Source organism: Candoia aspera, chromosome 3 (assembly GCF_035149785.1).
Source record: "Candoia aspera isolate rCanAsp1 chromosome 3, rCanAsp1.hap2, whole genome shotgun sequence".
NCBI lineage: Eukaryota > Metazoa > Chordata > Lepidosauria > Squamata > Boidae > Candoia > Candoia aspera.
The window spans coordinates 88,570,506-88,593,481 of record NC_086155.1 but is presented as its reverse complement, the minus strand read 5'-3'; the positions used below and the strand labels follow the sequence as shown (position 1 = coordinate 88,593,481).

The 22,976-nt window shown below is 37.4% G+C and overlaps 1 protein-coding gene across 4 annotated transcripts in view; it reads left to right on the top strand.

Moving 5' to 3' along the window:
• CDC14A (cell division cycle 14A) overlaps nucleotides 1-22,976 on the top strand; it is an 81,168-nt gene that overhangs the window by 45,535 nt on the left and 12,657 nt on the right. For all 4 annotated transcript variants that reach the window (XM_063298317.1, XM_063298318.1, XM_063298321.1 and 1 more), the window contains 7 exons: nucleotides 3,308-3,374; nucleotides 6,329-6,391; nucleotides 7,505-7,592; nucleotides 13,259-13,489; nucleotides 16,059-16,197; nucleotides 18,860-19,019; nucleotides 22,699-22,814. In XM_063298317.1, coding sequence (XP_063154387.1) covers nucleotides 3,308-3,374; nucleotides 6,329-6,391; nucleotides 7,505-7,592; nucleotides 13,259-13,489; nucleotides 16,059-16,197; nucleotides 18,860-19,019; nucleotides 22,699-22,814 — 864 coding nt within the window. The remainder of the gene's footprint in view (nucleotides 1-3,307; nucleotides 3,375-6,328; nucleotides 6,392-7,504; nucleotides 7,593-13,258; nucleotides 13,490-16,058; nucleotides 16,198-18,859; nucleotides 19,020-22,698; nucleotides 22,815-22,976) is intronic.

Below are 22,976 nucleotides of genomic sequence, written 5' to 3'. Positions count from 1 at the left end.
TTCCAAATGCTACATAAGCAGCTGTTTGGATGGAATCAAATTTATTTGGGTATATTATAATTAATAATTTGCATAGTGTAAAAATAAATTGCTAATTCAGTTCTGTGTTCGGTGAAACTCTCAGACTACTCAAACCTATAATATCTAGGCATATTCATTTATATTGTCTTGCTTTGGGTGAGGAGATATATATGTGCTTTACACTTACAATTACGGAAGGACTTTTACATGCAAGGTTTTACATACTAACAAGATAACTTAATGTTTCTTATGCAGATTTAAATTTCTTCATTACTTTGTTTCCTGGTATTAGATGAGGAGCTATAAAATTACACATTGTTTATTAACCAAACCTTTGGTGCCTGATATTTATCTAAACATCTTCTGTTAATTGCAGCCACTACTGTAGAAAGTGCTTTTGATAATAAAAGCTGCTGTTGTAAGCACAGTAATGCTCGGGTACTATTATGTATGGGTGGACTACACATGCAATATGGGTACTGAGCAAAGAATGGGGCCTCTAGGCTGCTTTAGACTGATGTAGAAATTACAATGTTCTATAAAAGTGAACATGTTTCAATACTTACTACATAACATAAAAATAAGGTATAAGTATAAATAAGTTTACTGACACTTTCAGGTTTGCTTAGGCTGCAGCCTGGAAAGGCTCATCCATAATCTTTGGCTATATTATTTAATGTTTGTTTTAATCAATAAATTAAAGGGGTGTGGGGTTTTTTTTAATAGTTCAAAGAAAAGTACTTAAATAAGGCATATATTAGAGGTGTGTTAGCCCTTCTGACATATAAAATATACCTTTTATAATAACACGATCCTGAAATTTAAGTGTACCTCTTTTGAGAACAGATTTTTTTCTTCAGATCAGATTTAATTGATTATAGCTCACTGTTACTGCATCAGACTTGTCAACTTTAATTAGCACGTCTGATAGCAGATCATTTTCACACACTTGGTACCTAGATGATGGGCATTTAAACTTGCATTAAACATTCAGTCACTGTTATGTGCAAATTCATCTTCACTTATATCTCCTTTAAAACATTATGAAGTTCTCAGTGTGGTTGAAATGAACGATACATTTCAGTGTTTTTGTACTTTAGCTCTTAAATTTTTATGTTTAATATAGCTCATTGGGAAGTATCTAGTTGCCTTTGCTACTAATCCTGATCAGACTGCCTGAAACACTGTAAAGCTCTGTTGAATGGTGAATTATTAAACAGAAAACTATATTTAGACTTGGACTGCCAAACACAAGAAGTTACAGTGTTGCCTAGCTTTTCCCATGCATGAATTTCAGACTTTCTTTTTATAATATACTAACAGGTTTAAGTAACAAAGAAGTTGATCTGTATTAAAAAAATACAGTTTCCGCTTCTTCCGTGAACAAACTTTTCTGTAAATATTCATATTCTGTCACTGATCTGTTCTAAATATTTGTTGCAAAAACTGGTTAAATTCTTCCTACAGGAGAAAAAATACATATACCTTGTTCCTATTACTACTGATTATTTTATTAGAATAACAGTATATTTAATAAGTTAAAGAGAACATGCATATAATCGTTCTGTGAAGATCATCCCCCCGGAAGTCAGTTTAACTGGGGGGAATGGGGATGGGATGCATATCTGTGTATATGCAAAAATATTTATAACAAACTAGACAACATGTGACCGGTTGGGTCATTGTTTCGAAGATCCTTCCTTACAGATTCCTTAATGCCTTCAACAATGGCAGACCTTCTAATGTACTGCCTTCACTGGAAAAGTTCTTAAAAATTCAGGGAGATATTCAGAGATGTATCTGCCTTGAAAATAGCCCATGTCATTCATATTGAATTGTATAGCACAGTCAAACATCAGGAATTCACCACAGGAACTTTTTAATGACATTTTGTATTATGTCATAAAATGTTTTATGATCATTTTTATGTCATAAAATGGTTTATAAAATTTGCCAAATTTCTATTCCATGGGAGTCATGGGTCCTAGATTTTGAACACATTCTGTAAGTTAGCCCATTTGAGGTACCTTGGTTCAAAAATTGTTGCCCTGTGATGCACCATTTTGCCCAGTTAAATGTTACAAACAGACAGAGTTTTAGTAGTACGTAGATAGATGTATTAAAGTAGAAATATATATGCATTGTCCCCTTAACAATTTGTAGCAATCCAGTGAAATACAACTAAGAACACTTTTAACAGTGTATCACTGTGTTTTTAACTGTAACTAAGATGGGTATTAGAGATTCCTAAATGTCTACAGACTTTGGATATTTTGAAAAACAGGGTATTCTATTTTGAATGTAATTGCAAAATACCACATAATGTATGAATGTGCTAGTAACTATACTGCTTTTAGGTAAGGTAAACTTCAATGGTATGTTACTATTTTGCTTTATGTCTGTATAATATTAAGGAATAAAAACACTTTTGACCAGAGATATTGACAGCTGTAATATTCATTCACTGGCCTTTGAAAAAAAAAAAAATAGCCAGCCTTGCTGCTTATTGACCTGAATTTGAGAAGAATTAGGTAATTAAGTTTTAGAAACTGAATAAAAAGCCTTAAATAGTCATCTGGGCAAATGTAACATGCTACAATAGTTTGAAAGACAATTTTGTTTACATGTCATCTACCTTCTCCTGTTGTCTTCTGCTTTCTTTTATAGTATTAATCAGACTAGTGTATGAAAACTGTTACACTAAAATATACTAAAAGGGTGGGCTTTGGAATAATTCCATTAAGTGTGAATCTAAAGTGTTCAGAGATACTGTACAGTTTTCCTCATTGAAAAATAACTTATTTTAAAATAATCCTATTAATATTGTAAATGAACACACATTCTTCACTCTTCACTTCAGTTGAAGTGATCAGTCTCTACAGATTTATGCATGTAATTGAACTGTCACATCAAGATTGAAAGTTTTGGAAATCTTAAATACCCCTTACCACCTTTTAATGCAGGAATGGGCAATCTTTTGCTGGTGGGGAGCTACACAATATTTTCCGGGAGATGAGAGCTGCAGGAGCTAGGGTAGGAGGCAGGATTTATAGTGCTTTTTTTTTTTCCTTTTTAAAAATTATTTCAAATAATGGCATGTTGGTGCTTGCACTGCAATTTCAGTGCTTGAGTTGTTGGGAAATCAAGCTATTTTTAGTAGTCATGGCTAGAGAGGGCTTGGAGGACTAAAAAATTGAGCTGGAGGCCATATGTCACTCACCTCTGTTTTAATGTGATACACTGCTGCTTTCTGTTCCTCTGACATGTTAACATTTTCTTTTCATAGGGATGCTTCATTTGGGAGCTGTACATATAATCTAACTATTCTCGACTGTCTACAAGGATTAAAAAAGGTAATATTACAATATGCATGTGAAAGAAAACATCTTCTTAGATGTTGTTCAGGAGTGTAACACATGACACTAGCAAGCCATGATCAGCCCTAGTTTGCCATTCATCATCCATGTCAAGTGATATCCTTGTCATCTTTCAATAGCTTTGGATGTTTGGGTTTTTTAAGGATTTATTTAACATATTTTTAAAAATTCTGAGGGCATAGTCAGGAATAGAGGCATCATGGATTGGGAGGGCAGGGAACTGAGCCTTCTTTAAGTGCCCATTTAAGATACCTAGGAACATTTTCCAGTCTATGGAAAACATGTAGAACCAGCAGAGACATTTTTGTTATTACTCCATTTTTTTTGTCTATCAACAGTACACAAGTGTCTTTTTATTTAAAAAAAACCATATGGCATAGCAGTTCGGTGTTCATGCTGCTTTTTCTTACTGGGAAATCCTTGTGAGGTCCAGCAGCCAGATGTGTAGACTATTTAGCCATGACAAGTCACATTGCCCGGGGTGCACCACGAGGAGGCTAGTCTACATTGTGCCGAGTTGGGTTGAGAGAGAATGACTGGCCCAAGGTCACTCAGCTGGCTTTCATGCCTAAGGCGGGACTAGAACTCACGGTCTCCTGGTTTCTAGCCCAGAACCTTAACCACTAGACCAAACTGGCTCTCTAGCATCATTGTGAATCAGTGCTATAGATCTGTTGAGTTTATATTTTTATAGTGCCATTTTTACGATGACACACCAAGAAAGTTACTATCTCTTCTTCTGCAAATAAGATTTTATCAGATCACAATACAGAAAATACCTACATAGTGGCACGGTCTTGTGCAGTTCTCTGCAGAACATGCTATCAGATTACATAAGGAATTGTATTTCAAGTCTTCGTCCTTAAACATGTTTAATCTTGAACCATTTACAGGTAGTCCTCAATTTACACCACAATTGGGACTGGAATCTTGGTCGTTGAGCAAATTTGTTATTAAGTGAGATGCCTACGTGACTACTTTGCTCAACGACCATAATCCCAGGACTCCCTGTTGCGGTTGTTAAGTGATCTCCTGGGTCATTAAGCAGATGGAGCGAAAGAGCTGCCTGCCAGAAGGGTTTCCTCCCCTCTCTGCCGGAGGGGAGGGAAACCCTTCAGCAGGCTGAAGGAACAAAGCCCAGATCCTGAAGATCTCTGCTTCGTTCCTCCAGCCCCACCAAGGATTTCCCTTTTGTGCATGGAGGGGAGGGGAAACCCTTCAGCAGGCTGAAGGAATGAAGCTCAGATCCTAAAGATCTCTGCTTGGTTCCTCTAGCCCCACTAAGGATTTTCCCTCCCCTCTGTGCACAGATCCCCTCCGATCTGAGCTTCGTTCTTGCAGGCTCCATGAAGGGTTTTCCCTCCCCTCTGTCCCCTCTTCTCACTTGCAACCTTCCCTGCCGGCTTCCCCATTGACTTTCTGGAGACAGTTGACAAGATGGCAAATGGGGATCACATGATCGTGGGCTGCTTGACAACAGGTCGTAAATGCAAGCCAGCTGCGGAGTGCCCGAAATGCAGTCATGTGATTGTGGGGGGGTTGGCGCAACATTTCATGATGGCCAGAAGTGTTTTACAGGCTGTAAAGGACCCTTTCCCAGACTGTTGTTGGTTTGAACAGTCATTAAGTGACTGGTGTTAAGTGAGGACTACCTGTATCTCTTATTGTATAGACCAGCAATGAATGCGAGAATTTGTTTTTTAAGACCCCTTTTATTGAATTAATTAAAATGTATTTTATTAACTGGTTACTGAACATAACATTTGCCTTTTTTGTACCCATGTTTTATTCTAGGATAATTTTTCTGGCATTGTCTTCTGTTCAAATCAAACACAGAAGGTTCATCTCCAGCCAATAACATTATGATTTATTTATGTATTTGTTTAGTTATTTCAGTAAGAGAGGCCTTAAAAAACAAATTGTCATGCAAGTCAGGTCAGTGATAGGAAACATTTGCCAAATTAGGAATGGAAAGGAGAACTATGCAAATGGTTGAATCTGATAGCTCACATGCTAGCAGAATTTATAGATTTAGAAAATTAGAAGTTTATTGCATTCTCTAGAGAAAGTGTAACATAAATGGGTTTACTTCTAGGTGATTGCATAGATTTTAAAAGTATACTGAATGCAGACAGTTTCTGAGATACCTCACTTTTAAAACTATATTTGCAAGAGATAAGTACTTAAAGTCCTTTTGGGCATAGTCTGCAACTATATTTCTACAGTATTTGTTCAGGAACAGCCAAAAGGGAGAATTTTGTTTAAAGATACTGTCCCACTGTCAGACTGGGACAGAACAAAGATCACATGGTATCTAGAGTAATGAAAATAAATCTTAAGAAAAAAATGATTATTTTTCTTATGTCTGTCTGGCTGCTAGACAGGAAAGGGGGTTACTGTGCAAAACAGTGAAACTCAAGTAAAATTCCAGTTTCTTGGGTGTAACAGGAGATGTTACATTATTTTAGAAAGTGGGCTGTTTTTCTTGCCATGCCTCTAGATTGATAATTTCAAAGGTTCCTGATGGGCTTTTCCCTGAGGGGAGAGAGGTCTTTTCAGTTACTGGGAAAAGTTCTAGTTGAAGAAAGAAGCACATCTTCTGAATTTAATCACTGGAAGAGATAAAAGGTAGCACCTCTAGCAATGTAATTCTTGTTTCTATTACAGTCAGCTCCTATCCATTCAGTTAGCTATTATTTCTGGATCAAACTGGAAATCAAGCTGAGACAAGATATCTGAGTTTTGCTAAGGAAGTACAGGTCACAAACTGTGTGGCAACAAGTAACAATCTTCTCTTGATTATAACTCTATCAACAGCTTCAAATAGTTTCTAAAGGTGTAAAATAAGTGCTGATTCCATCTAAATTATTTCAGAAGGTTGAGGGTTTCTTGTGGATAGCTGCATGAAAATTTGACGTGCTTGTTTCCAGGCCTTACAACATGGATTTGTTGATTTCAAGACATTTGATGCAGATGAATATGAACACTACGAGGTTTGTGCATCTTTTAAATTGATGAGTTTGCTAAAGTACAAATAAGAAATTTATTATAAAATGTCCTGTACTTGAGACACTTCAGTACATTTGGTGTAGTAGTGATGATTTCTAAATCGTTGTGTAGGTTTTGAGTTTCTCTATCATAAAAGTATCAAAAAAGGAATAAAAAATTAGTAACAGCTCCAACACTTTCTTAAATGTGAACAAAATAATTCATATAATATTTAATGGTATAGAAGTCATTCTTTAAAAGTAATTTATTAGGTTGCTAGAAATCTAGGGAAATGTATTGCTTGATTAATTCCCAAAACTAGAAAACACTTACATTTGTTTGACACTTAGCTTGTGGAATCTGTTCATTACTATGTATTTTTACTGAGCAAGTAATGTCGCATCTATTTGCCTAACAGAGTACTTTTTAAATTCTAAATCTGAAACATTGTTTGAAGAGTATTGTTGAGAATGTGTACGTGCTCAGTCACATTTTTCCAACAGGAAGCATAGGCAGTAGATTAACCAATTACTATATAAAAACATTACACTAAGTAATGTTAACTTGTGAGATAATTTGTTAATTTGCCTGACATTTTCAGGCAGTGTTTAAATTGTCAAAAGAATTGCAGAAATTAATTCAGCTTCTAATCTGTGTAACCTGGCTATTAAAAATAATAATGTCCAGTGATTTCAACTGACACGGAACTCTTCTTCATCGTACATTATTTGATATAAGAGGAGTTATGCTTGGTCTCGCAACAAGTTTTCACGTGCAGGAAGCTGTATTTAAAACATAAAAATATTAATGCTAATTGGTTTTAATTATGTATTGCCTTAAACATCAGTTTTGCAAATCTTAATCACATGGCAGACTTCCATTGCCTTCCAAAAAGTAATTGTTGGTCCTTGTGATGATTCATCAGCAGAATTAAATGGATTTAATTGGGTAATGTTTGGGTAATGTTTCAGCAAACTTAATTTTTTCACAGGTCATTAGTCAGACACTAAAGCGAAGCTACATTTTTATGAACTAGATTTTTTTTCAAAACAAGATCCTATCCAAAAATTGTAAAGAGCTTTTTTAAAGTCTTTTTTTTTCCCTTTCATTTTCCATAGCGGGTAGAAAATGGTGACTTCAATTGGATTGTCCCTGGAAAATTCTTAGCATTTAGTGGACCACATCCAAAGACCAAGATTGAAAACGGTATTTGTCTTTTTTTGGGGGGGGGGGTAGAATTTTGCTTCTGTTTCCTATAGTTAGCCATTGACTGTAGTCCAGAGATGCCATGGTTTACCCAAGTAGTTTCTGTCCATGAGATTTGATTTGACAAATGCAGCTTCTGATACTGGTTCTGAGCAGCAGCTTTGGGTAATATTTAAGTCCAGTAAGGAATTCCATGCACAAGAAGGCCCTGGGTGTATGCAAGCGTTTGGACATTATGTTGTTCGGGAAACAGAAATTGTTTACCAACACTGAAAAGTTTGGTTTTTAGTGTGAAATCAACTTGATGTTTTCAGCAAGTGGAATAGTCCATCTAATGGGGAGTTTGCTTATGGTAGCAAGCTATACTTTCTTTCTATCTCCAACCTTTGCCACTTTGAAAACTGCTCCAGAAATGCCCTCACATCTCCAGGGCAGATTTTGAGAGGATGTGTGCAGTTCTGTGGAGAAGGTAGAATGGTGATATCCCATAACACAGTTGAATTTCTTCTCTTAAATCCACATTATCCAAATTCACATTTGTAAAACTTTAGTCATCACTTTTAAGGTCATTACAGTAAGTGTAATGAAATCCTAATTTACGATCTGCAGATTTAATTAAAACTAATTTACAAACTTAACTTCCAGGATTAAAAAAATACTAACAACTACTTTTAGGGAGAAAAGGGGATCGAGGAAAAAACATATATTCTCTGAATTCAACTTTGTAATCCCCCCTCCCAAAAGAAATAAATCAATATTCAATAACCTTTATTATGCTCATTGACTAATATAAAAGTCAAATCCTGAAAAAGCAAAAATTGTAATTAAACTAAGTAATTATAAAATTAATGTATTATGTACTTTACAAATAGTAAAGCAAAACATAGCCACATTCAGAGAAATAAAATCATATTAGTTGGACAATCATAACTCTAAATAATAATTTTTATTAAGAATTTTAATTGCTGTAGTAAAAACTAATACAAACTAAACTTAGGGAGAAAGAAGAGAATGGAAAAAAGAATTAAAAAGTGCAGGGCTTCCAGTGGGAATGGCAGACTGAGTGGCTGTGCCCATGGGTTCAGCAGGCGGAGCTGACAACACGATAATTTTTTTCGGGCTCAGGCATGTTTTCCTGAGCCCCAAAACGTTCTCCAGATCAAGGAGAATACCTGGGATCATCCCATCTGTCCTCTGGACGGCTGCTTGCAGCCAGAAGATTGAAAACAGCATTTCACATTCAACTGGTAAGAGCCAGCTGGGAGGCAGGGACTTCATCACTTTCCAAGCTGTGCTGTAGCCTTAAAGGGACACTAAGACCGGCCACCCCATTTCTAAATCACCAATTTTATTTTTATTTAAGTATACGTACCCCAAGAGAGGCTTTCTACAGCAAGGAGAAGCTGGTTCTCTTGGTGCTTAATGTTATTTTTGGGATTACTTTTTTAAAAAAAGAATTCTTTTAAGTTTTGGATTTTGTTTTCCTTCCAAAGGAAATTCCAAAGACTGAGAGTAAACCATTGTCTTCCTGTTATTATTTTTGTATGAAGATATTAGCATTTTCCTTCAAGTTGAATCCGCTGATTTGAACCTTCAGCTTTCTGTTTTCACTTTCCTTTGAGAACTGTCTGCTATCTTACTCTCACTTTATGTAAACACACTGTGGAACTCTTCCATGTCTTTGACTTTCGTTGGTTAAGCTCCTAGGGGGCACCATAACCTACTGCGTGAGACATGGAGGATTTCAAACAGATTCTTTCTGACTTTCACCAGGATTTTAAACAGTTTTCTTCTGACTTCTATCAAACTTTTATGCAGGATATGCAGGACATTGTGGAAAATAGGAGATCTAAAATGTGCCATCAGGTTGGGGGTGTGGTGGATGAAACTGAGGAATTTAAGAGCAATAGAAAGGTGTTTTTTTTTTAAAGACTGAGATTGGGATTTTTATTGAGATGCTGGATGAAGATTGGATAATGGAGTTGGAGAAATCTAAGGGAGAGAGTGATCTGCAAGCCATAAGTAAAATCAATCTCCTGGTGGAATGCCATGAAAAGAACCTGGAATCTTTGAGAGGGGCAGTTGGGCTATCTGATTCTTTCAAGAGGAAAGCTCCGTGCACATTGTGTGGATATGTAACTGCCTTGGTTTATTTTGAAGTGTGGATAAGGGTTAAAGAATGTTCATCTGGTTTGCTCTAAGTATTTGATTGATGTTATTCCCTTTTAAAGATATGGAATTATTGTTTTGAATTGTCTTTGTTTTTTGGGTTTATTAAGATTGGGATTATTAAAATTGTTGTACTATTAAGTATAATAGCAGACAACTTATGTGCTTTTTAATTTGATTCTTATTATAATAGACAGAAATGTATAGAATAGTAGGAAGGGAATAATGAAATATGTTTTATCTTTTGGAGGGGAGAAAGATATTAGGAAGTTTATATGAACTTTTTTTCTTTATTTTAATATAAGGGGGAGGAGTAACTACTTAGTGATTTTTATTATGTGTTAAAGTGGAATGACTTACAGAAATAATATGTTTTGGTTAATATAGAGTAAGAGATTGATTATGGAATTTTTTGTATAACCTTGCTGTTAAAAGTTGGAAGCCACATCCTTTTGTAAATTTAAAAATTTTTCCTCTTGTGTTTTCACACTTTTTTAGTTTTTTTCTTTCTTTGTAGTTTTTTGTTTTTGTAGTTTTTATTCTTCTCTTGAAACCTAATAAAATTTACTAGAAAGAAAAAGAAAAAAGAATTAAAATGCAAGAAAAAAAAAAGAAAAAGAATATAATAAAGAAAAAAGAAAATAAATATATAAAGAAGTGACTTCCAACCTTCATCACAACAAATATAAACAAATGTAATAACTCTTCACACCCTATAAGGTTACAAACAGATAACTCTTCATCCCATATCCCATCCCTTACCTATAAGCAAAGCAATAAAATACTAACTTTTCAATCGTGTCAGCAAAAAAATCCATAAAGTGTTGCCAGAATTTTGCAAAAAAAAAAAAAAAGGGTCTTATTTTTAACCTTGGTCAAATAAACCAACTTTATATTCCTTCCTTTTACTTCTAACAGCCTTAATCTTTAATTCAGTCAAATATTGTCATAGGATTTGATTTCTCTTCAATTTTTCTTTATCCCATTGCACAGATTTCTTTAGGGCTTTAACAAGCCTCTTTTGTAGATCCAATAAGAAAACATTTTCCAGGTCATTCTCTTAGTTTATCATTTGTATTTCCCTTTTAATTTTTAAAACTTCAGCCAGTTTCTTTTGTATATCCAGTAAAGCGTCCTTTTCCAAATCATTCTCTTGGCCTGTCATTTGTAATTCCACTTTTGGTACTTCCTGTCTTCCTAGATAAAATTTGTTCCACATCTGTCATTCCTTCATTAATATCTTGTAGACATAGTCTATCCATAGAAGCAGACACATTACTGACAGTGTTGATACTGTAGTTACTGATTTCTGGCTCCATTCTTCAAAGATCTCCTTTAATATTTCTGTTGTTATAATGTTTTGTGTCATTTTGTAAGTCCCAGTATTAAGTGACATCAAGAACAGGCTTGTGTTTTTTTTTCTTCTGCTTAGAATCTTTAGTCTCCTTTGTGTCCAGTTTCTAAAATCATCACTGGTCTTTGTTATGAAGTATTAATAGCCAGGATAGCCAGAATAAGTCTGTTTCCCATGAGAAGCTGTTTATTTTTTATACTTAATTCCAAAAACTTATAGTAAGAGTCAATATTCCAAATTTATCTGGACTCTTAATCCATTTATAACTTCCTTAGATCAAAATCTTATTTAGCTTTTTGCTATTTATTTCAAATTCTTTAAGTTCTTGAGCTTATAATTATTTTTTCTTTTGTTCAGAGTTGAAGATAAACTCACCCGATGAAGACTTTCCAAACTTGTCATTCCGAAGGTCTCTAATAGCTTTAAGGTGGTTAATAGGCAATTTCTGAAAGTGATTAGAAAGTGAGGTTTGTGACTTCCAGGGAAGAAATGGTGAACTGAAGATGGCTCCGCTAAAAGTGCCAATGACCACAGTGGAATGAAGAGCCGGCGAGTAGACTGGCTCTTCATAATTCACCTCCGGACAAGGAAAGGACTTGAGATCACCCACAAATGCTCCAGACAGTTGCTCCTCACGAGGAGATGCAAGACAGCAGTCTCCGCTGGGTTTAATGCTCTGGGAAACGAGGGAATAGCCATCTTGCTCAAACCACAGTTGGTGCCCTCAAAAGGACACTGGGTTCACATACTTCCTTTTCTAATCACTTTCAGAAATTGCTTGTTCTGAATTTGGGAAACATTGTTTGGCTTAAATTCTTGCCCACTTGAAAAGAGGGAAGCAACAACCCAGGAATACATCTTAGTTGGTGTAGCCAGCTTTGACTGGCTTCCCTAGTCTGTGGGACACTATTTAAGGGCTGTTGCTATGCTCTCATTCCTTCCATTAGAATTGTATCAGGTGAGAAGCCATAGCATTTCAATTTCTCATACAATGTCCTACTCCAGGATAAAACAAAATTATCAATTAAAATCAAGGGAGTCAAGTCTGAAGCGGGTGGGCGGGGGGGAAATAGCTTTAGCCAATATGAGAGAATGCAAGACCAAATACAGTATGAGTCTCAGTTTTGGTGATGTCAGTCTCACAACTCAAAACCACATTAGAAACACATTGTGGGACTGACTTAAGAGCTTTAGTGGCCTGGGCAGATTACGCTAAAAGTTGAACTACAGTCTGTTCCTTAAGAATTTATATCACACCCTCTCCAGGGGGTGACAGAGCTATATGGCCCCAATTGGGCTTTGTACAGAAGTTGTGCCTGGTCAAGATACTTTTAGTGCAGCAAGTATGAATAGTGCACTTCTAGAATAATAAAAGATTGCAAGGCTGTTGCTGACTTTTGAATGTATGGAACAACATACTCCATATGCAACCTGCATTTACCAATTGTGTGAAACACTACCCCTAAATATTGATACCCCAAAGCATCAGTTTCATCTCAGCCTAATAAAATACGGTCCATTATTTAAAACTAGAGAATATAATACTACTAAACTTTGTCGTCTTAGCTTTTTGGGTACTTCAAAATTCAGTGAATATTACCTTAAATATGTATCCATTTTTTTAAACAGTTTCATTTTGGTACTATTTTAAGAAGCTGTATAAAAAGAAGCGATGGAGATAAACACAAAGTATGTGCATGTAAAGTTTCAGTGTGTTGGATATAGTTAGTTGAAGGAAGAAACAGCAAATCAGTCAAAATAACTATGCCATGTCTCTCCCTAACATTTACAGTCGCACATAGTACTTTCCAAATATTCAGACTTTTTAAAAACTCTGTTTTTCATGGTGATGAGGATTGCACAAAAAAGCTGCTTCTGATCTGCAACTAACAAGAGGAAGAAATGACTTCTTACAATATTATCTGGAACCCTTTAATGTTCTGTGATGCTTGCTATAGCTAAGATCTTTTGGCTATAACACTAAAACATTCAACTTTGCACCTTTGAATAGACTTGCCTAATAATGTTGATATTCTTTTAAATTAGTTTATGTTCATCATACAGTGTTCTTAATGGTGCAGTAATACCGTCTACTTGGAGATGGCATCTGAACGTCCAGGTGTTCTCACTCTGCTTGTTGTAGGCTATCCACTTCATGCACCCGAAGCCTATTTCCCATACTTTAGGAAGTACAACATAACAACCATTATAAGACTCAACAAAAAGATTTATGAAGCAAAGCGCTTCACAGATGGTGGGTTTGAGCACTACGACCTATTCTTCATTGATGGAAGCACACCAAGTGACAGTATACTGCAACAGTTCTTGAACATCTGTGAGGAAGCAGAAGGCGCTATAGCTGTACACTGTAAAGGTAAGTCTGAATTTCAATAATCTGTTCTGTGTGATGACATAAAAATAAATAAATAACCAGAATTAAAATTCCTATCCTTAGATTTTTAAAAATATTATTAATATATGCTGATTTGTATTAATTACACCAAATTATACATTTTTAAACTCTTGTTTGTATTGATTTTCGCTACCTGTGCAGAACAATTTTTATTCCACTGAGTGATGCTGTTGCCTCTCTTTTTTGTAAAGATTTCTCTTTAGTATTCTTTAGAACATTCAGTTCTTGTGCTTGTATAAAGGCAATAATGAACTTTCATGATTTGTACTTGGTGTGCCGTAACAGCTTTAATCTTCTATTCCATATTATTTAAATAAAATTATTTTATTTAGAAAACCTGAAAATAAAGAGGTAGCAGTGCCAGTAATTTTTTTCACTAGCCCACCTTCCTTATGTAATTATTTGAAAGCAGGGAGTTTTATCCATTTTCAGTTTTAACTCTGCTTTTCGGAAGACAAAGACTAGGATATGGGCAGGTCGTCATGGAGGAAATCTGTCTGCGTGGTCACTAAGAGTCAATACAGTAAAGACTGGATGGCATATAGCCAGTTTAGAAAACAACCTCTTTTGTAGTCTCCCTGACCTGTCTCTGGTCAATTTAATATTTATGTTCCTCTAGAACTAGAGGAGATAATCTGTTAACCAAACTCTTTCTGGTTCAACTGTTGAAGGCTGACAAGGATTAAGAAGGGCATTTCACAGGAGGCTCTTTCTCAGTCCTGAGCTAATGTAAAATTGTGGGAGGGTTTATAGCATTAGACAATGCTTATAATGCTGTTAGCTGAAGATTACCCTGGCTTCACAGAAGCTTGTTCCTATGCAACACCAATTGTCAGGTCTCCATTAAAAAGGAAAGTTCCCTTTAAGTCAGACTCAGTTCCTGGTGGCCTGTATCCATGTAGTTTTCTGGACATGATATGAAAGGGATTGTCATTGCTTCCTTCCAGGACACTACTGTGGCTTTCCATCTAGCCCACAGCCAGGATGCTAACATACTAAAAATAATGCACTTAAATGTTTGATGATATTTTGTATGAATGTTACTGAAGATATCCTCAGACTGTGTGGCCTGCCTCCATTTGTGTTAGTTAATGATATATAATGTATTTAATTCATATTCTGACATCTTCACCATGTTAAATGATTCTACACGTTAAAAAGAAGATATTAATATACAGGTAGTCCTTAGTTTATGGCAGCAATTGGGACCGGGAACTCCATCACTAAGGGATGTGTTTGTAAAGCACGACGTTTCGTGACTGGGTTGCTTAGCAATGTCAATTCCAGCAGTCCCGGGTGCTGCTGTTAAACAAGGACTGCTTGAGTCGTTAAGAGAGGACCTCACGTGACCGCAACTTCCAACTTCCTGCTGGCTTCCCCATTGACCTTGCTTTGGGAAACTGGCAGGGAGTGTGGGAAATAGCAATCACATGACAATGGCTTGCTGCAATGTCATAATTGCAAGCTGGGTGCTAAGACTCAGTTCATGATCACATGACTATGGGGACACTGCGATGGCATGAACTCCAAGGACACGTAAGTCCCCTTCATTCAGTGCCATCATAACTTTGAATAGTCGCTGGAGGAATGGTCGTAACCTGAGGACTACCTGAGGTAGTCCCCAGGTTAAGAACGAGTTCCGCTCCAAGGTCTGTCCTTAAGTTGAATTTGTATATAAGCCGGAACAGTATTATTTTGTAATACTGTCTAAGTATTGTGTAATTAAATCAAACCATTGTGTATTTAACTTGAATTTTGCTACAGTAGGCTCCATTCTTAACTATGGGTCGTCCTTAACCCAAGGTATTCTTAACTTGGGGACTACCTGTACAGATCTGGCTCTGATAAATAATCAAAGTACCTTTGCAAATCAACATCTTGGAGGATCAAGACAACGCCTGGAATGCTTGAATTGCAGCTACTTCACTTTGGAAGTATCTTCTGTGCATGGATAAAAGGTCTTGGAGCAATTTGGTGAAACCAGCAGGAGATGGCTGCCTCAGTGGTCTGAAAAGCTTGTATAGCACTAGAAACAAAGCAATATACATTTGTTCAGTAGAACAAGGAGTTAGATGTTCTAGATTATCTAGGTCAGGAACAGAAAAGGCCCTAGAGCAGAGCTTTCCAAACTTTTCATGTTGGTGACACACTAACACACTGCAGTTGAGGCTGCGTCACCGGAAGTCACACAGAATCAGCTGTTCCGACCCGATTATGCATACTGCACAAGCACAGTACCTGTATGATCCCTCGACTGCACGACACACCTACACACTGCAGCCAACACATTAATGTGTCGCAACACACAGTTTGGAAAGCTCTGCCCTAGAGGTTAAGATAAACATTAACCAAGCTGTATAGAATCTAGCAGATTATTTTTCTTTTAACAGACAACATTTAACATCACTGGTTATGTTATTTTGTAAAACCTGAGATTTTTGTAATATATTTGGAATTATTCACTGCCAAAAGTTCAGCTGTGTGGATCTCTATGAAAAATCAGGGTTTATGTCTTTTTTCATTAATTTAGCTGGGCTAGGAAGAACAGGAACACTGATTGCTTGTTACATAATGAAACACTATAAATTCACACATTCTGAAGCCATTGCCTGGATACGAATGTGTCGGCCAGGTTCTATTATTGGACCCCAGCAACACTTCCTTGAAGAGTAAGTATGAGAACTATGTTAATCATATAATGCTCCAAAGTATGTTCTTTTCCCCACCTGTACTGCTTAGCAAATATGGTATGTAAGACCACAAGACATGGTGGCTTTACTGGAATTCCATCTACTGAATTCTGTATATAGTTCTTGTTGTACAGTTCAGTCAGCTCTAGAGAAAGTTTATTCAGTGTAACACTGCATTCTAATATTTTTTGTTATTCAATTTATTGTGTTACTCATATCACAATATGCCTTTTTTAAATTGCTTCCAGGAGTGAGTTAAGAATCTGAAAAATGTTTAACCCTTCTCTTTGTTTTGTTGCCTGAGCATATCTTAACAAGTTACTTCCCCATGTCAACATTTTGTGCTTTTTTGTAAACTGTACCTTTTGAGGATTAAAGTATCAGAATCTAATTAAAGTTCAATTTTAAATGTGCAACTTCTGTTTGAAGGTTGAAAAGTCACCTAATTTTTCTCATCAGTCCTTGGAGAAGTAGAAAGGAGGAAAAAAATGTATCCATCACATTTGCTAAAACTTGTTAAGGATGTAGAAAAGCTGATAATTAGCATTGTTGCCTATTTATGGTGCTAGTTGGAATGGATCAGATCAAGCCATCTGGTCTGCACTATGAGATTTATGGCAGTGGCAATGAAGCATCTGGTAGTTACATCATAGTGATAAAAATTGCTTTAGCAGGTCAGCAGAATACAGGATCCTCACCACAGTGTAACTCACATGCTGTAATACACCACACCAGGGTGAAATGAGCACAAGGCTTTCTGATTTCATACCAGTGCTGTAACCCTGTATTGTCCCAAGTATTCTGTGTAGTGTCCTGAAAACACATTCACTGCAGTGCCTCTGAAGCTGAGTCATATAAAATGAAGTGTGTGGAATGCCTCCAAAATTTTCTAGTGTTATTGCTTATAATTTCTTACTTAACAAGGTAGTTGAGGCTGCCTTTCCTACCATAACTTCAAAATAATAAATTACTGAAGCAATCCATCCTTGTTTTTCTCATACATGAACTTGAAGTCATTTGCAGGTTGGGAACAGTGTAGACATTCATAGCATTGCGACAAATGCAGAGCATTATTCCAGTGGTTTATGCCCTCTGTGGCAACAAGGTACCAGAGATGGGTTCTTGCTAGACAACGCCAGGCCATGTCCAAAAGATTGTGCCAAGGGGCTTATTGGTGGCCAGTGACTCCTGGAGAGTTCCACCCTGTCCTCTGTGCTGGGTTATATCAATACCTTCTCCCTCCAGAGAACCATTGGCAAACTGCTTTTGGTGAGAGCAGTGCAGACGATTAATCTTGCAGTGATTTCTCAGTCAAACAGCGGGAATAGTGAGCTCAGTATCATAGTAGGAAGACCGCTTTCAGTAAAGAGCAAGTGGGATAAATTGTATCAGGATAAATTGTAAAAATGAATAATTTGGGGCCATTATTGATTTTAGATGTACGGGTTTCTTTTATGCAAGTGTTGCAGATTGAACATCCAAAACACTTTTTCTGCCATAGGTTAGATTTTTGTACTGAAGTTTCTGTATTCCTTACTATGCTATTCCAATCTGCATATATCTTTAATTCTCTAATTTTGAAAAATCCAGTACCTTGATACCTAGCTCTATTCTTGGTGATAGTTATCATTGGAGCCTCTGAAGAATAATTAAGGAAGAAGAGTAGGATTTTTAAAAAATGGGCTAAGGCATATGATACTTTGCAGTTAAAAGAGTGATACTGCTGCTCTGTTAGATGGTGTTGCTCGGGATCAACAACTAAGTAGTTGTTCTTTGAAGTCAGCCTAACAATAATCTCTCCAAGCTAACTTTGAAAGAGATGTCCCCATCCAACAATGCACAAATGAAAACATTCTAAACAAGCATAAACCTCACTGACTCTTGCAAGGGACTTTCCCCCCCTCATTTATGTGTATATGATACTCATTCAGCAAATTCTTTCAAGACTTAACTTGGCTTGCCTCATCAGAACATTTAATTATGCTGCATGTTAGTTTCCTAACTCTAAGCAGGGATACTGTTTTCAGCTTTCTAATCCTACTCTATTCCCTAATCATTAGCCTCCCAATAGAAATTTTTGTCTACATTTAAATATATGGGTGACACTGTTTATTTTTGCCTATTGCCACAGCTGTCATATTTCATCATCCTCTTGATGGGAAAGGCTGTTCATGAATGAGAGCAGCAAAATTTAGGACATACTTAAACAAAAAGAAAGAGAAAAAATAAGGAAAAGGAGTGCTTTTTTACTGATGCGTTTATTTCTATAAGGATAGGCTGTTGTAGATAGGAGAAAATCTAATTGCTGCTTTGACTACTGGTTTTACAAGCAGTAGGATTTCCCTTTCATTTGTCAGTTTCAGAAGTCTAAGTAGACATTTTCTTATCTGCAGCATCCCCAAATGCTCACCACAGAACACCCGAAATAAATAAAAATATTGTAATGACTTACATTGTACAGTAAATGTACAGTAATGACTTACTGTATAAGGGCCAAAATCTCACAAGATCGTTAAATAATTGTGTGATATTTGACAGATTCAAAGATTTGAAAAGTACATATTTTTTAAAAAAGGCCATAGCTCACTTTCTGTAGTGCAGTACCACTGGTACTAATTTTATTTTTGGTACTACTGAACAGAAAACAGGCGATGTTGTGGATCCAAGGAGACATATTCCGAACTAAACAGAAATCAAGAGAAGTAGATGAAGATAACGTGAGCAAAGTTTTGTCTGGCTTGGATGACATTTCCATCAGTGGGACTTCAAATAGAATTGAAATTTTGGATAATTATATAGAGGTAAAGTTTGACTGGAATAATCTCATTTCCCACCTGCAGTCAGCACCTTAACTATACAGTACTGGCCAACTTCTCACCAGTAATCCTGTGAGATGAAAGAAAGCATTTATGAGCTCAAACTATGGTGTACTTTTTGGCCACCTTCATCCATATGGAAATTTGGGACAAGTTAAACTCCCTGTTGCTTAAATGTGCAGTACTTTTATTATTAGAGTATTTCTTTTCCAACAATTCCCCTTCAGTATGTTGTGTAGAACATACAGTTAAGCTTGTTTTTGTTGTATTCCTCCTTTTTTGCATAACACATTTTCATAGTGATAAATGCTACCAGTGAGTTGTCAGGAGTCAAAATAATGTGAGAGAAAAGAAAAACTATACTGATTCCTAAGTCACAGGTTTGTTCTTTAAAGGTTTTTTAAAAGTAGCTTGTTGTTTATTTGTTTAGTCGCTTCTGACTCTTCATGACTTCATGGACCAGCCCACGCCAGAGCTTCCTGTCGGTCATCAACACCCCAGCTCCCCCAGGGACGAGTCTGTCACCTCTAGAATATCATCCATCCACCTTGCCCTTGGTCGGCCCCTCTTCCTTTTGCCCTCCACTCTCCCTAGCATCAGCATCTTCTCCAGGGTGTCCTGTCTTCTCATTATGTGGTCAAAGTATTTCAGTGTTGCCTTTAATATCGTTCCCTCAAGTGGGCAGTCTGGCTTTATTTCCTGGAGGATGGACTGGTTTGATCTTCTGGCAGTCCAAGGCACTCTCAGAATTTTCCTCCAACACCACAGTTCCAACGCATCGATCTTCCTTCTTTCAGCCTTCCTTATGGTCCAGCTCTCGCAGCCATATGTTACTACGGGGAACACCATTGCTTTAACGATGCGGACCTTTGTTGTCAGTGTGATGTCTCTGCTCTTAACTATTTTATCGAGATTTGTCATTGCTCTTCTCCCAAGGATTAAGAGTCTTCTGATTTCCTGACTGCAGTCAGCATCTGCAGTAATCTTTGCACCTAGAAATACAAAGTCTTTCACTGCTTCTTCATTTTCTCCCTCTATTTGCCAGTTATCAATCAAGCTGGTTGTCATAATCTTGGGGGTTTTTTTTAGGTTTAGCTGCAAGCCAGCTTTTGCACTTCTTTCTTTCACCTTCATCATAAGGCTCCCCAGTTCCTCTTCGCTTTCAGCCATCAAAGTGCATCTGCATATCTGAGATTGTTAATGTTTCTTCCAGCAATTTTAACTCCAGCCTTGGATTCCTCAAGCCCAGCATGTCACATGATGTGTTCTGCGTACAGGTTGAATAGGTAGGGTGAGAGTATACAGCCCTGCCGTACTCCTTTCCCAATCTTAAACCAGTCCGTTGTTCCGTGGTCTGTTCTTACTTGGTCGTTATACAGATTCTTCAGGAGGCGTACAAGATGACTTGGTATCCCCATACCACTAAGAACTTGCCACAATTTGTTATGGTCCACACAGTCAAAGGCTTTAGAATAGTCAATAAAACAGAAATAGATGTTTTTCTGAAACTCCCTGGCTTTTCCGTTATCCAGCGGATATTGGCAATTTGGTCCCTAGTTCCTCTGCCTTTTCTAAACCCAGCTTGTGCATCTGGCGATTCTCGCTCCATGAATTGCTGAAGTCTACCTTGCAGGATCTTGAGCATTACCTTACTGGCATGTGAAATGAGTGCCACTGTTCGATAGTTTGAACATTCTTTAGTGTTTCCCTTTTTTGGTATGGGGATATAAGTTGATTTTTTCCAGTCTGATGGCCATTCTTGTGTTTTCCAAATTTGCTGGCATATAGCATGCATTACCTTGACAGCATCATCTCGCAAGATTTTGAACAGTTCAGCTGGGATGCCGTCGTCTCCTGCTGCCTTGTTATTAGCAATGCTTCTTAAGGCCCATTCAACCTCACTCTTCAGGATGTCTGGCTGTAGCTCACTGACCACACTGTCAAAGCTATCCCCGATATTGCTATCCTTCCTATACAGGTCTTCTGTATATTCTTGCCACCTTTTCTTGATCTCTTCTTCTTCTGTTAGGTCCTTGCCATCTTTGTTTTTGATCATACCCATTTTTGCCTGGAATTTACCTCCGATGATTCTAATTTTCTAGAAGAGATCTCTTGTCCTTCCTATTCTATTGTCTTCTTCCACTTCCGCGCATTGCTTGTTTAAAAATAATTCCTTATCTCTTCTGGCTAACCTCTGGAATTTTGCATTTAATTGGGCATATCTCCCCCTATCACTGTTGCCTTTTGCTTTCCTTCTTTCTTGGGCTACTTCTAGTGTCTCAGCAAACAGCCATTTTGCCTTCTTGGTTTTCTCTTTCTTTGGGATGTATTTTGTTGCCACCTCCTGAACAATGTTGCAAACTTCTGTCCATAGTTCTTCTGGGGCCCTATCTACTAAGTCCAGTCCCTTAAATCTATTCTTCACCTCCACTGCATATTCCTTAGGAATATTAGTCAGCTCATATCTAGCTGATCTGTGGGTCGTCCCTAATCTCTTTAGTCTGATCCTAAATTGTGCAATAAGAAGTTGGTGATCTGAACTACAGTCAGCTCCAGGTCTTGTTTTTACCGACTGTATAGATGTCCGCCACATTTGGCTGCAAAGGATGTAGTCAATCTGATTTTGGTGTTGTCCATCTGGGGAAGTCCATGTATACAGCGGTCTCTTAGGTTGCTGGAAGAGAGTGTGTGTTATACACACTGAGTTGTCTTGGCAAAATTCTATCAGCCTATGTCCTGCTTCGTTATGTTCTCCCAGGCCATGCTTACCTGTAATTCCAGGTGTCATTTGACTGCCCACCTTAGCATTCCAGTCTCCCGTGATGAAAATAACATCTCTTTTAGGCGTGTTGTCCAGTAGGTGCTGCAGATCCTCATAGAACTGCTCTACTTCAGCTTTTTCAGCATCTGTGGTTGGGGCGTATATTTGGATCACTGTAATGTTAGATGGCTTGCCCTGAATTCAAATTGAGATCATTCTGTCGTTTTTTGGATTGTATTCAAGCACTGCTTTAGCCACTTTACTATTAATTATGAAGGCTACTCCATTTCTTCTGTGGTCCTCTTGTCCACAGTAGTAGATCTGGTGGTCATTTGATGTGAAGTGGCCCATTCCAGTCCATTTCAGTTCACCGACACCCAAAATGTCTATCTTTAATCTTGACATCTCACCAATAACCACATCCAATCTGCCCTGGCTCATAGATCTTACATTCCAGGTTCCAATGGTGTGTTGATCCTTAGAACATCGGATTCGCCGTTCACCACCAGCACCGTCGGCCGCTAGCCGTCCTTTCGGCTTTGAGCTAGCTGCGTCATCATGTCTGGGGCTAGTTGAACTCATCCTCTGTTCCTCCCCAGTAGCATTTTGACCATCTTCCGACCTGGGGGTCTCATCTTCCGATGGTATACCGACATATCTCTGGTTGTACTGATCCATTTAGTTTTCACAGCAAGAATACTGGGGTGGGTTGCCATTACCTTCCCTAGGGATCGCATTTAGTCCGACCTCTCTGTCATGACCTTCCCATCTTGGGTGGCCCTTCACGGTTTAGCTCATGGCATCATTGAGGTGCTCAAGCTCCAGCACCACGACAAGGTAACGATCCTTTGCTGAAGAAAGTAGCTTGGCCTCTCTTAATTTTCTTTTATTTCTATTTTCCAGAGTGATTTGGAAGATGATTCAGAAGTAGAAATTAAGAATGGCATGACCCAGGGAGATCAACTTCGTGCCTTAAAACTTCGGAGGCAGCCACGTTCAGCTACAACAGGAGCTCTTAGGTAATCTGTCAGACTTGGATGATTTTCTATTGATACTTTAAAAACTTTTAATTTTTTTTGACACTAAATTTATACTTTTCTGGGCTAATGATCTAGCGTATGGTTACAGCATCCTTCCACAGTACCTTTATAAGTTCGAATAGCTGCTAAAGCATACCAGGA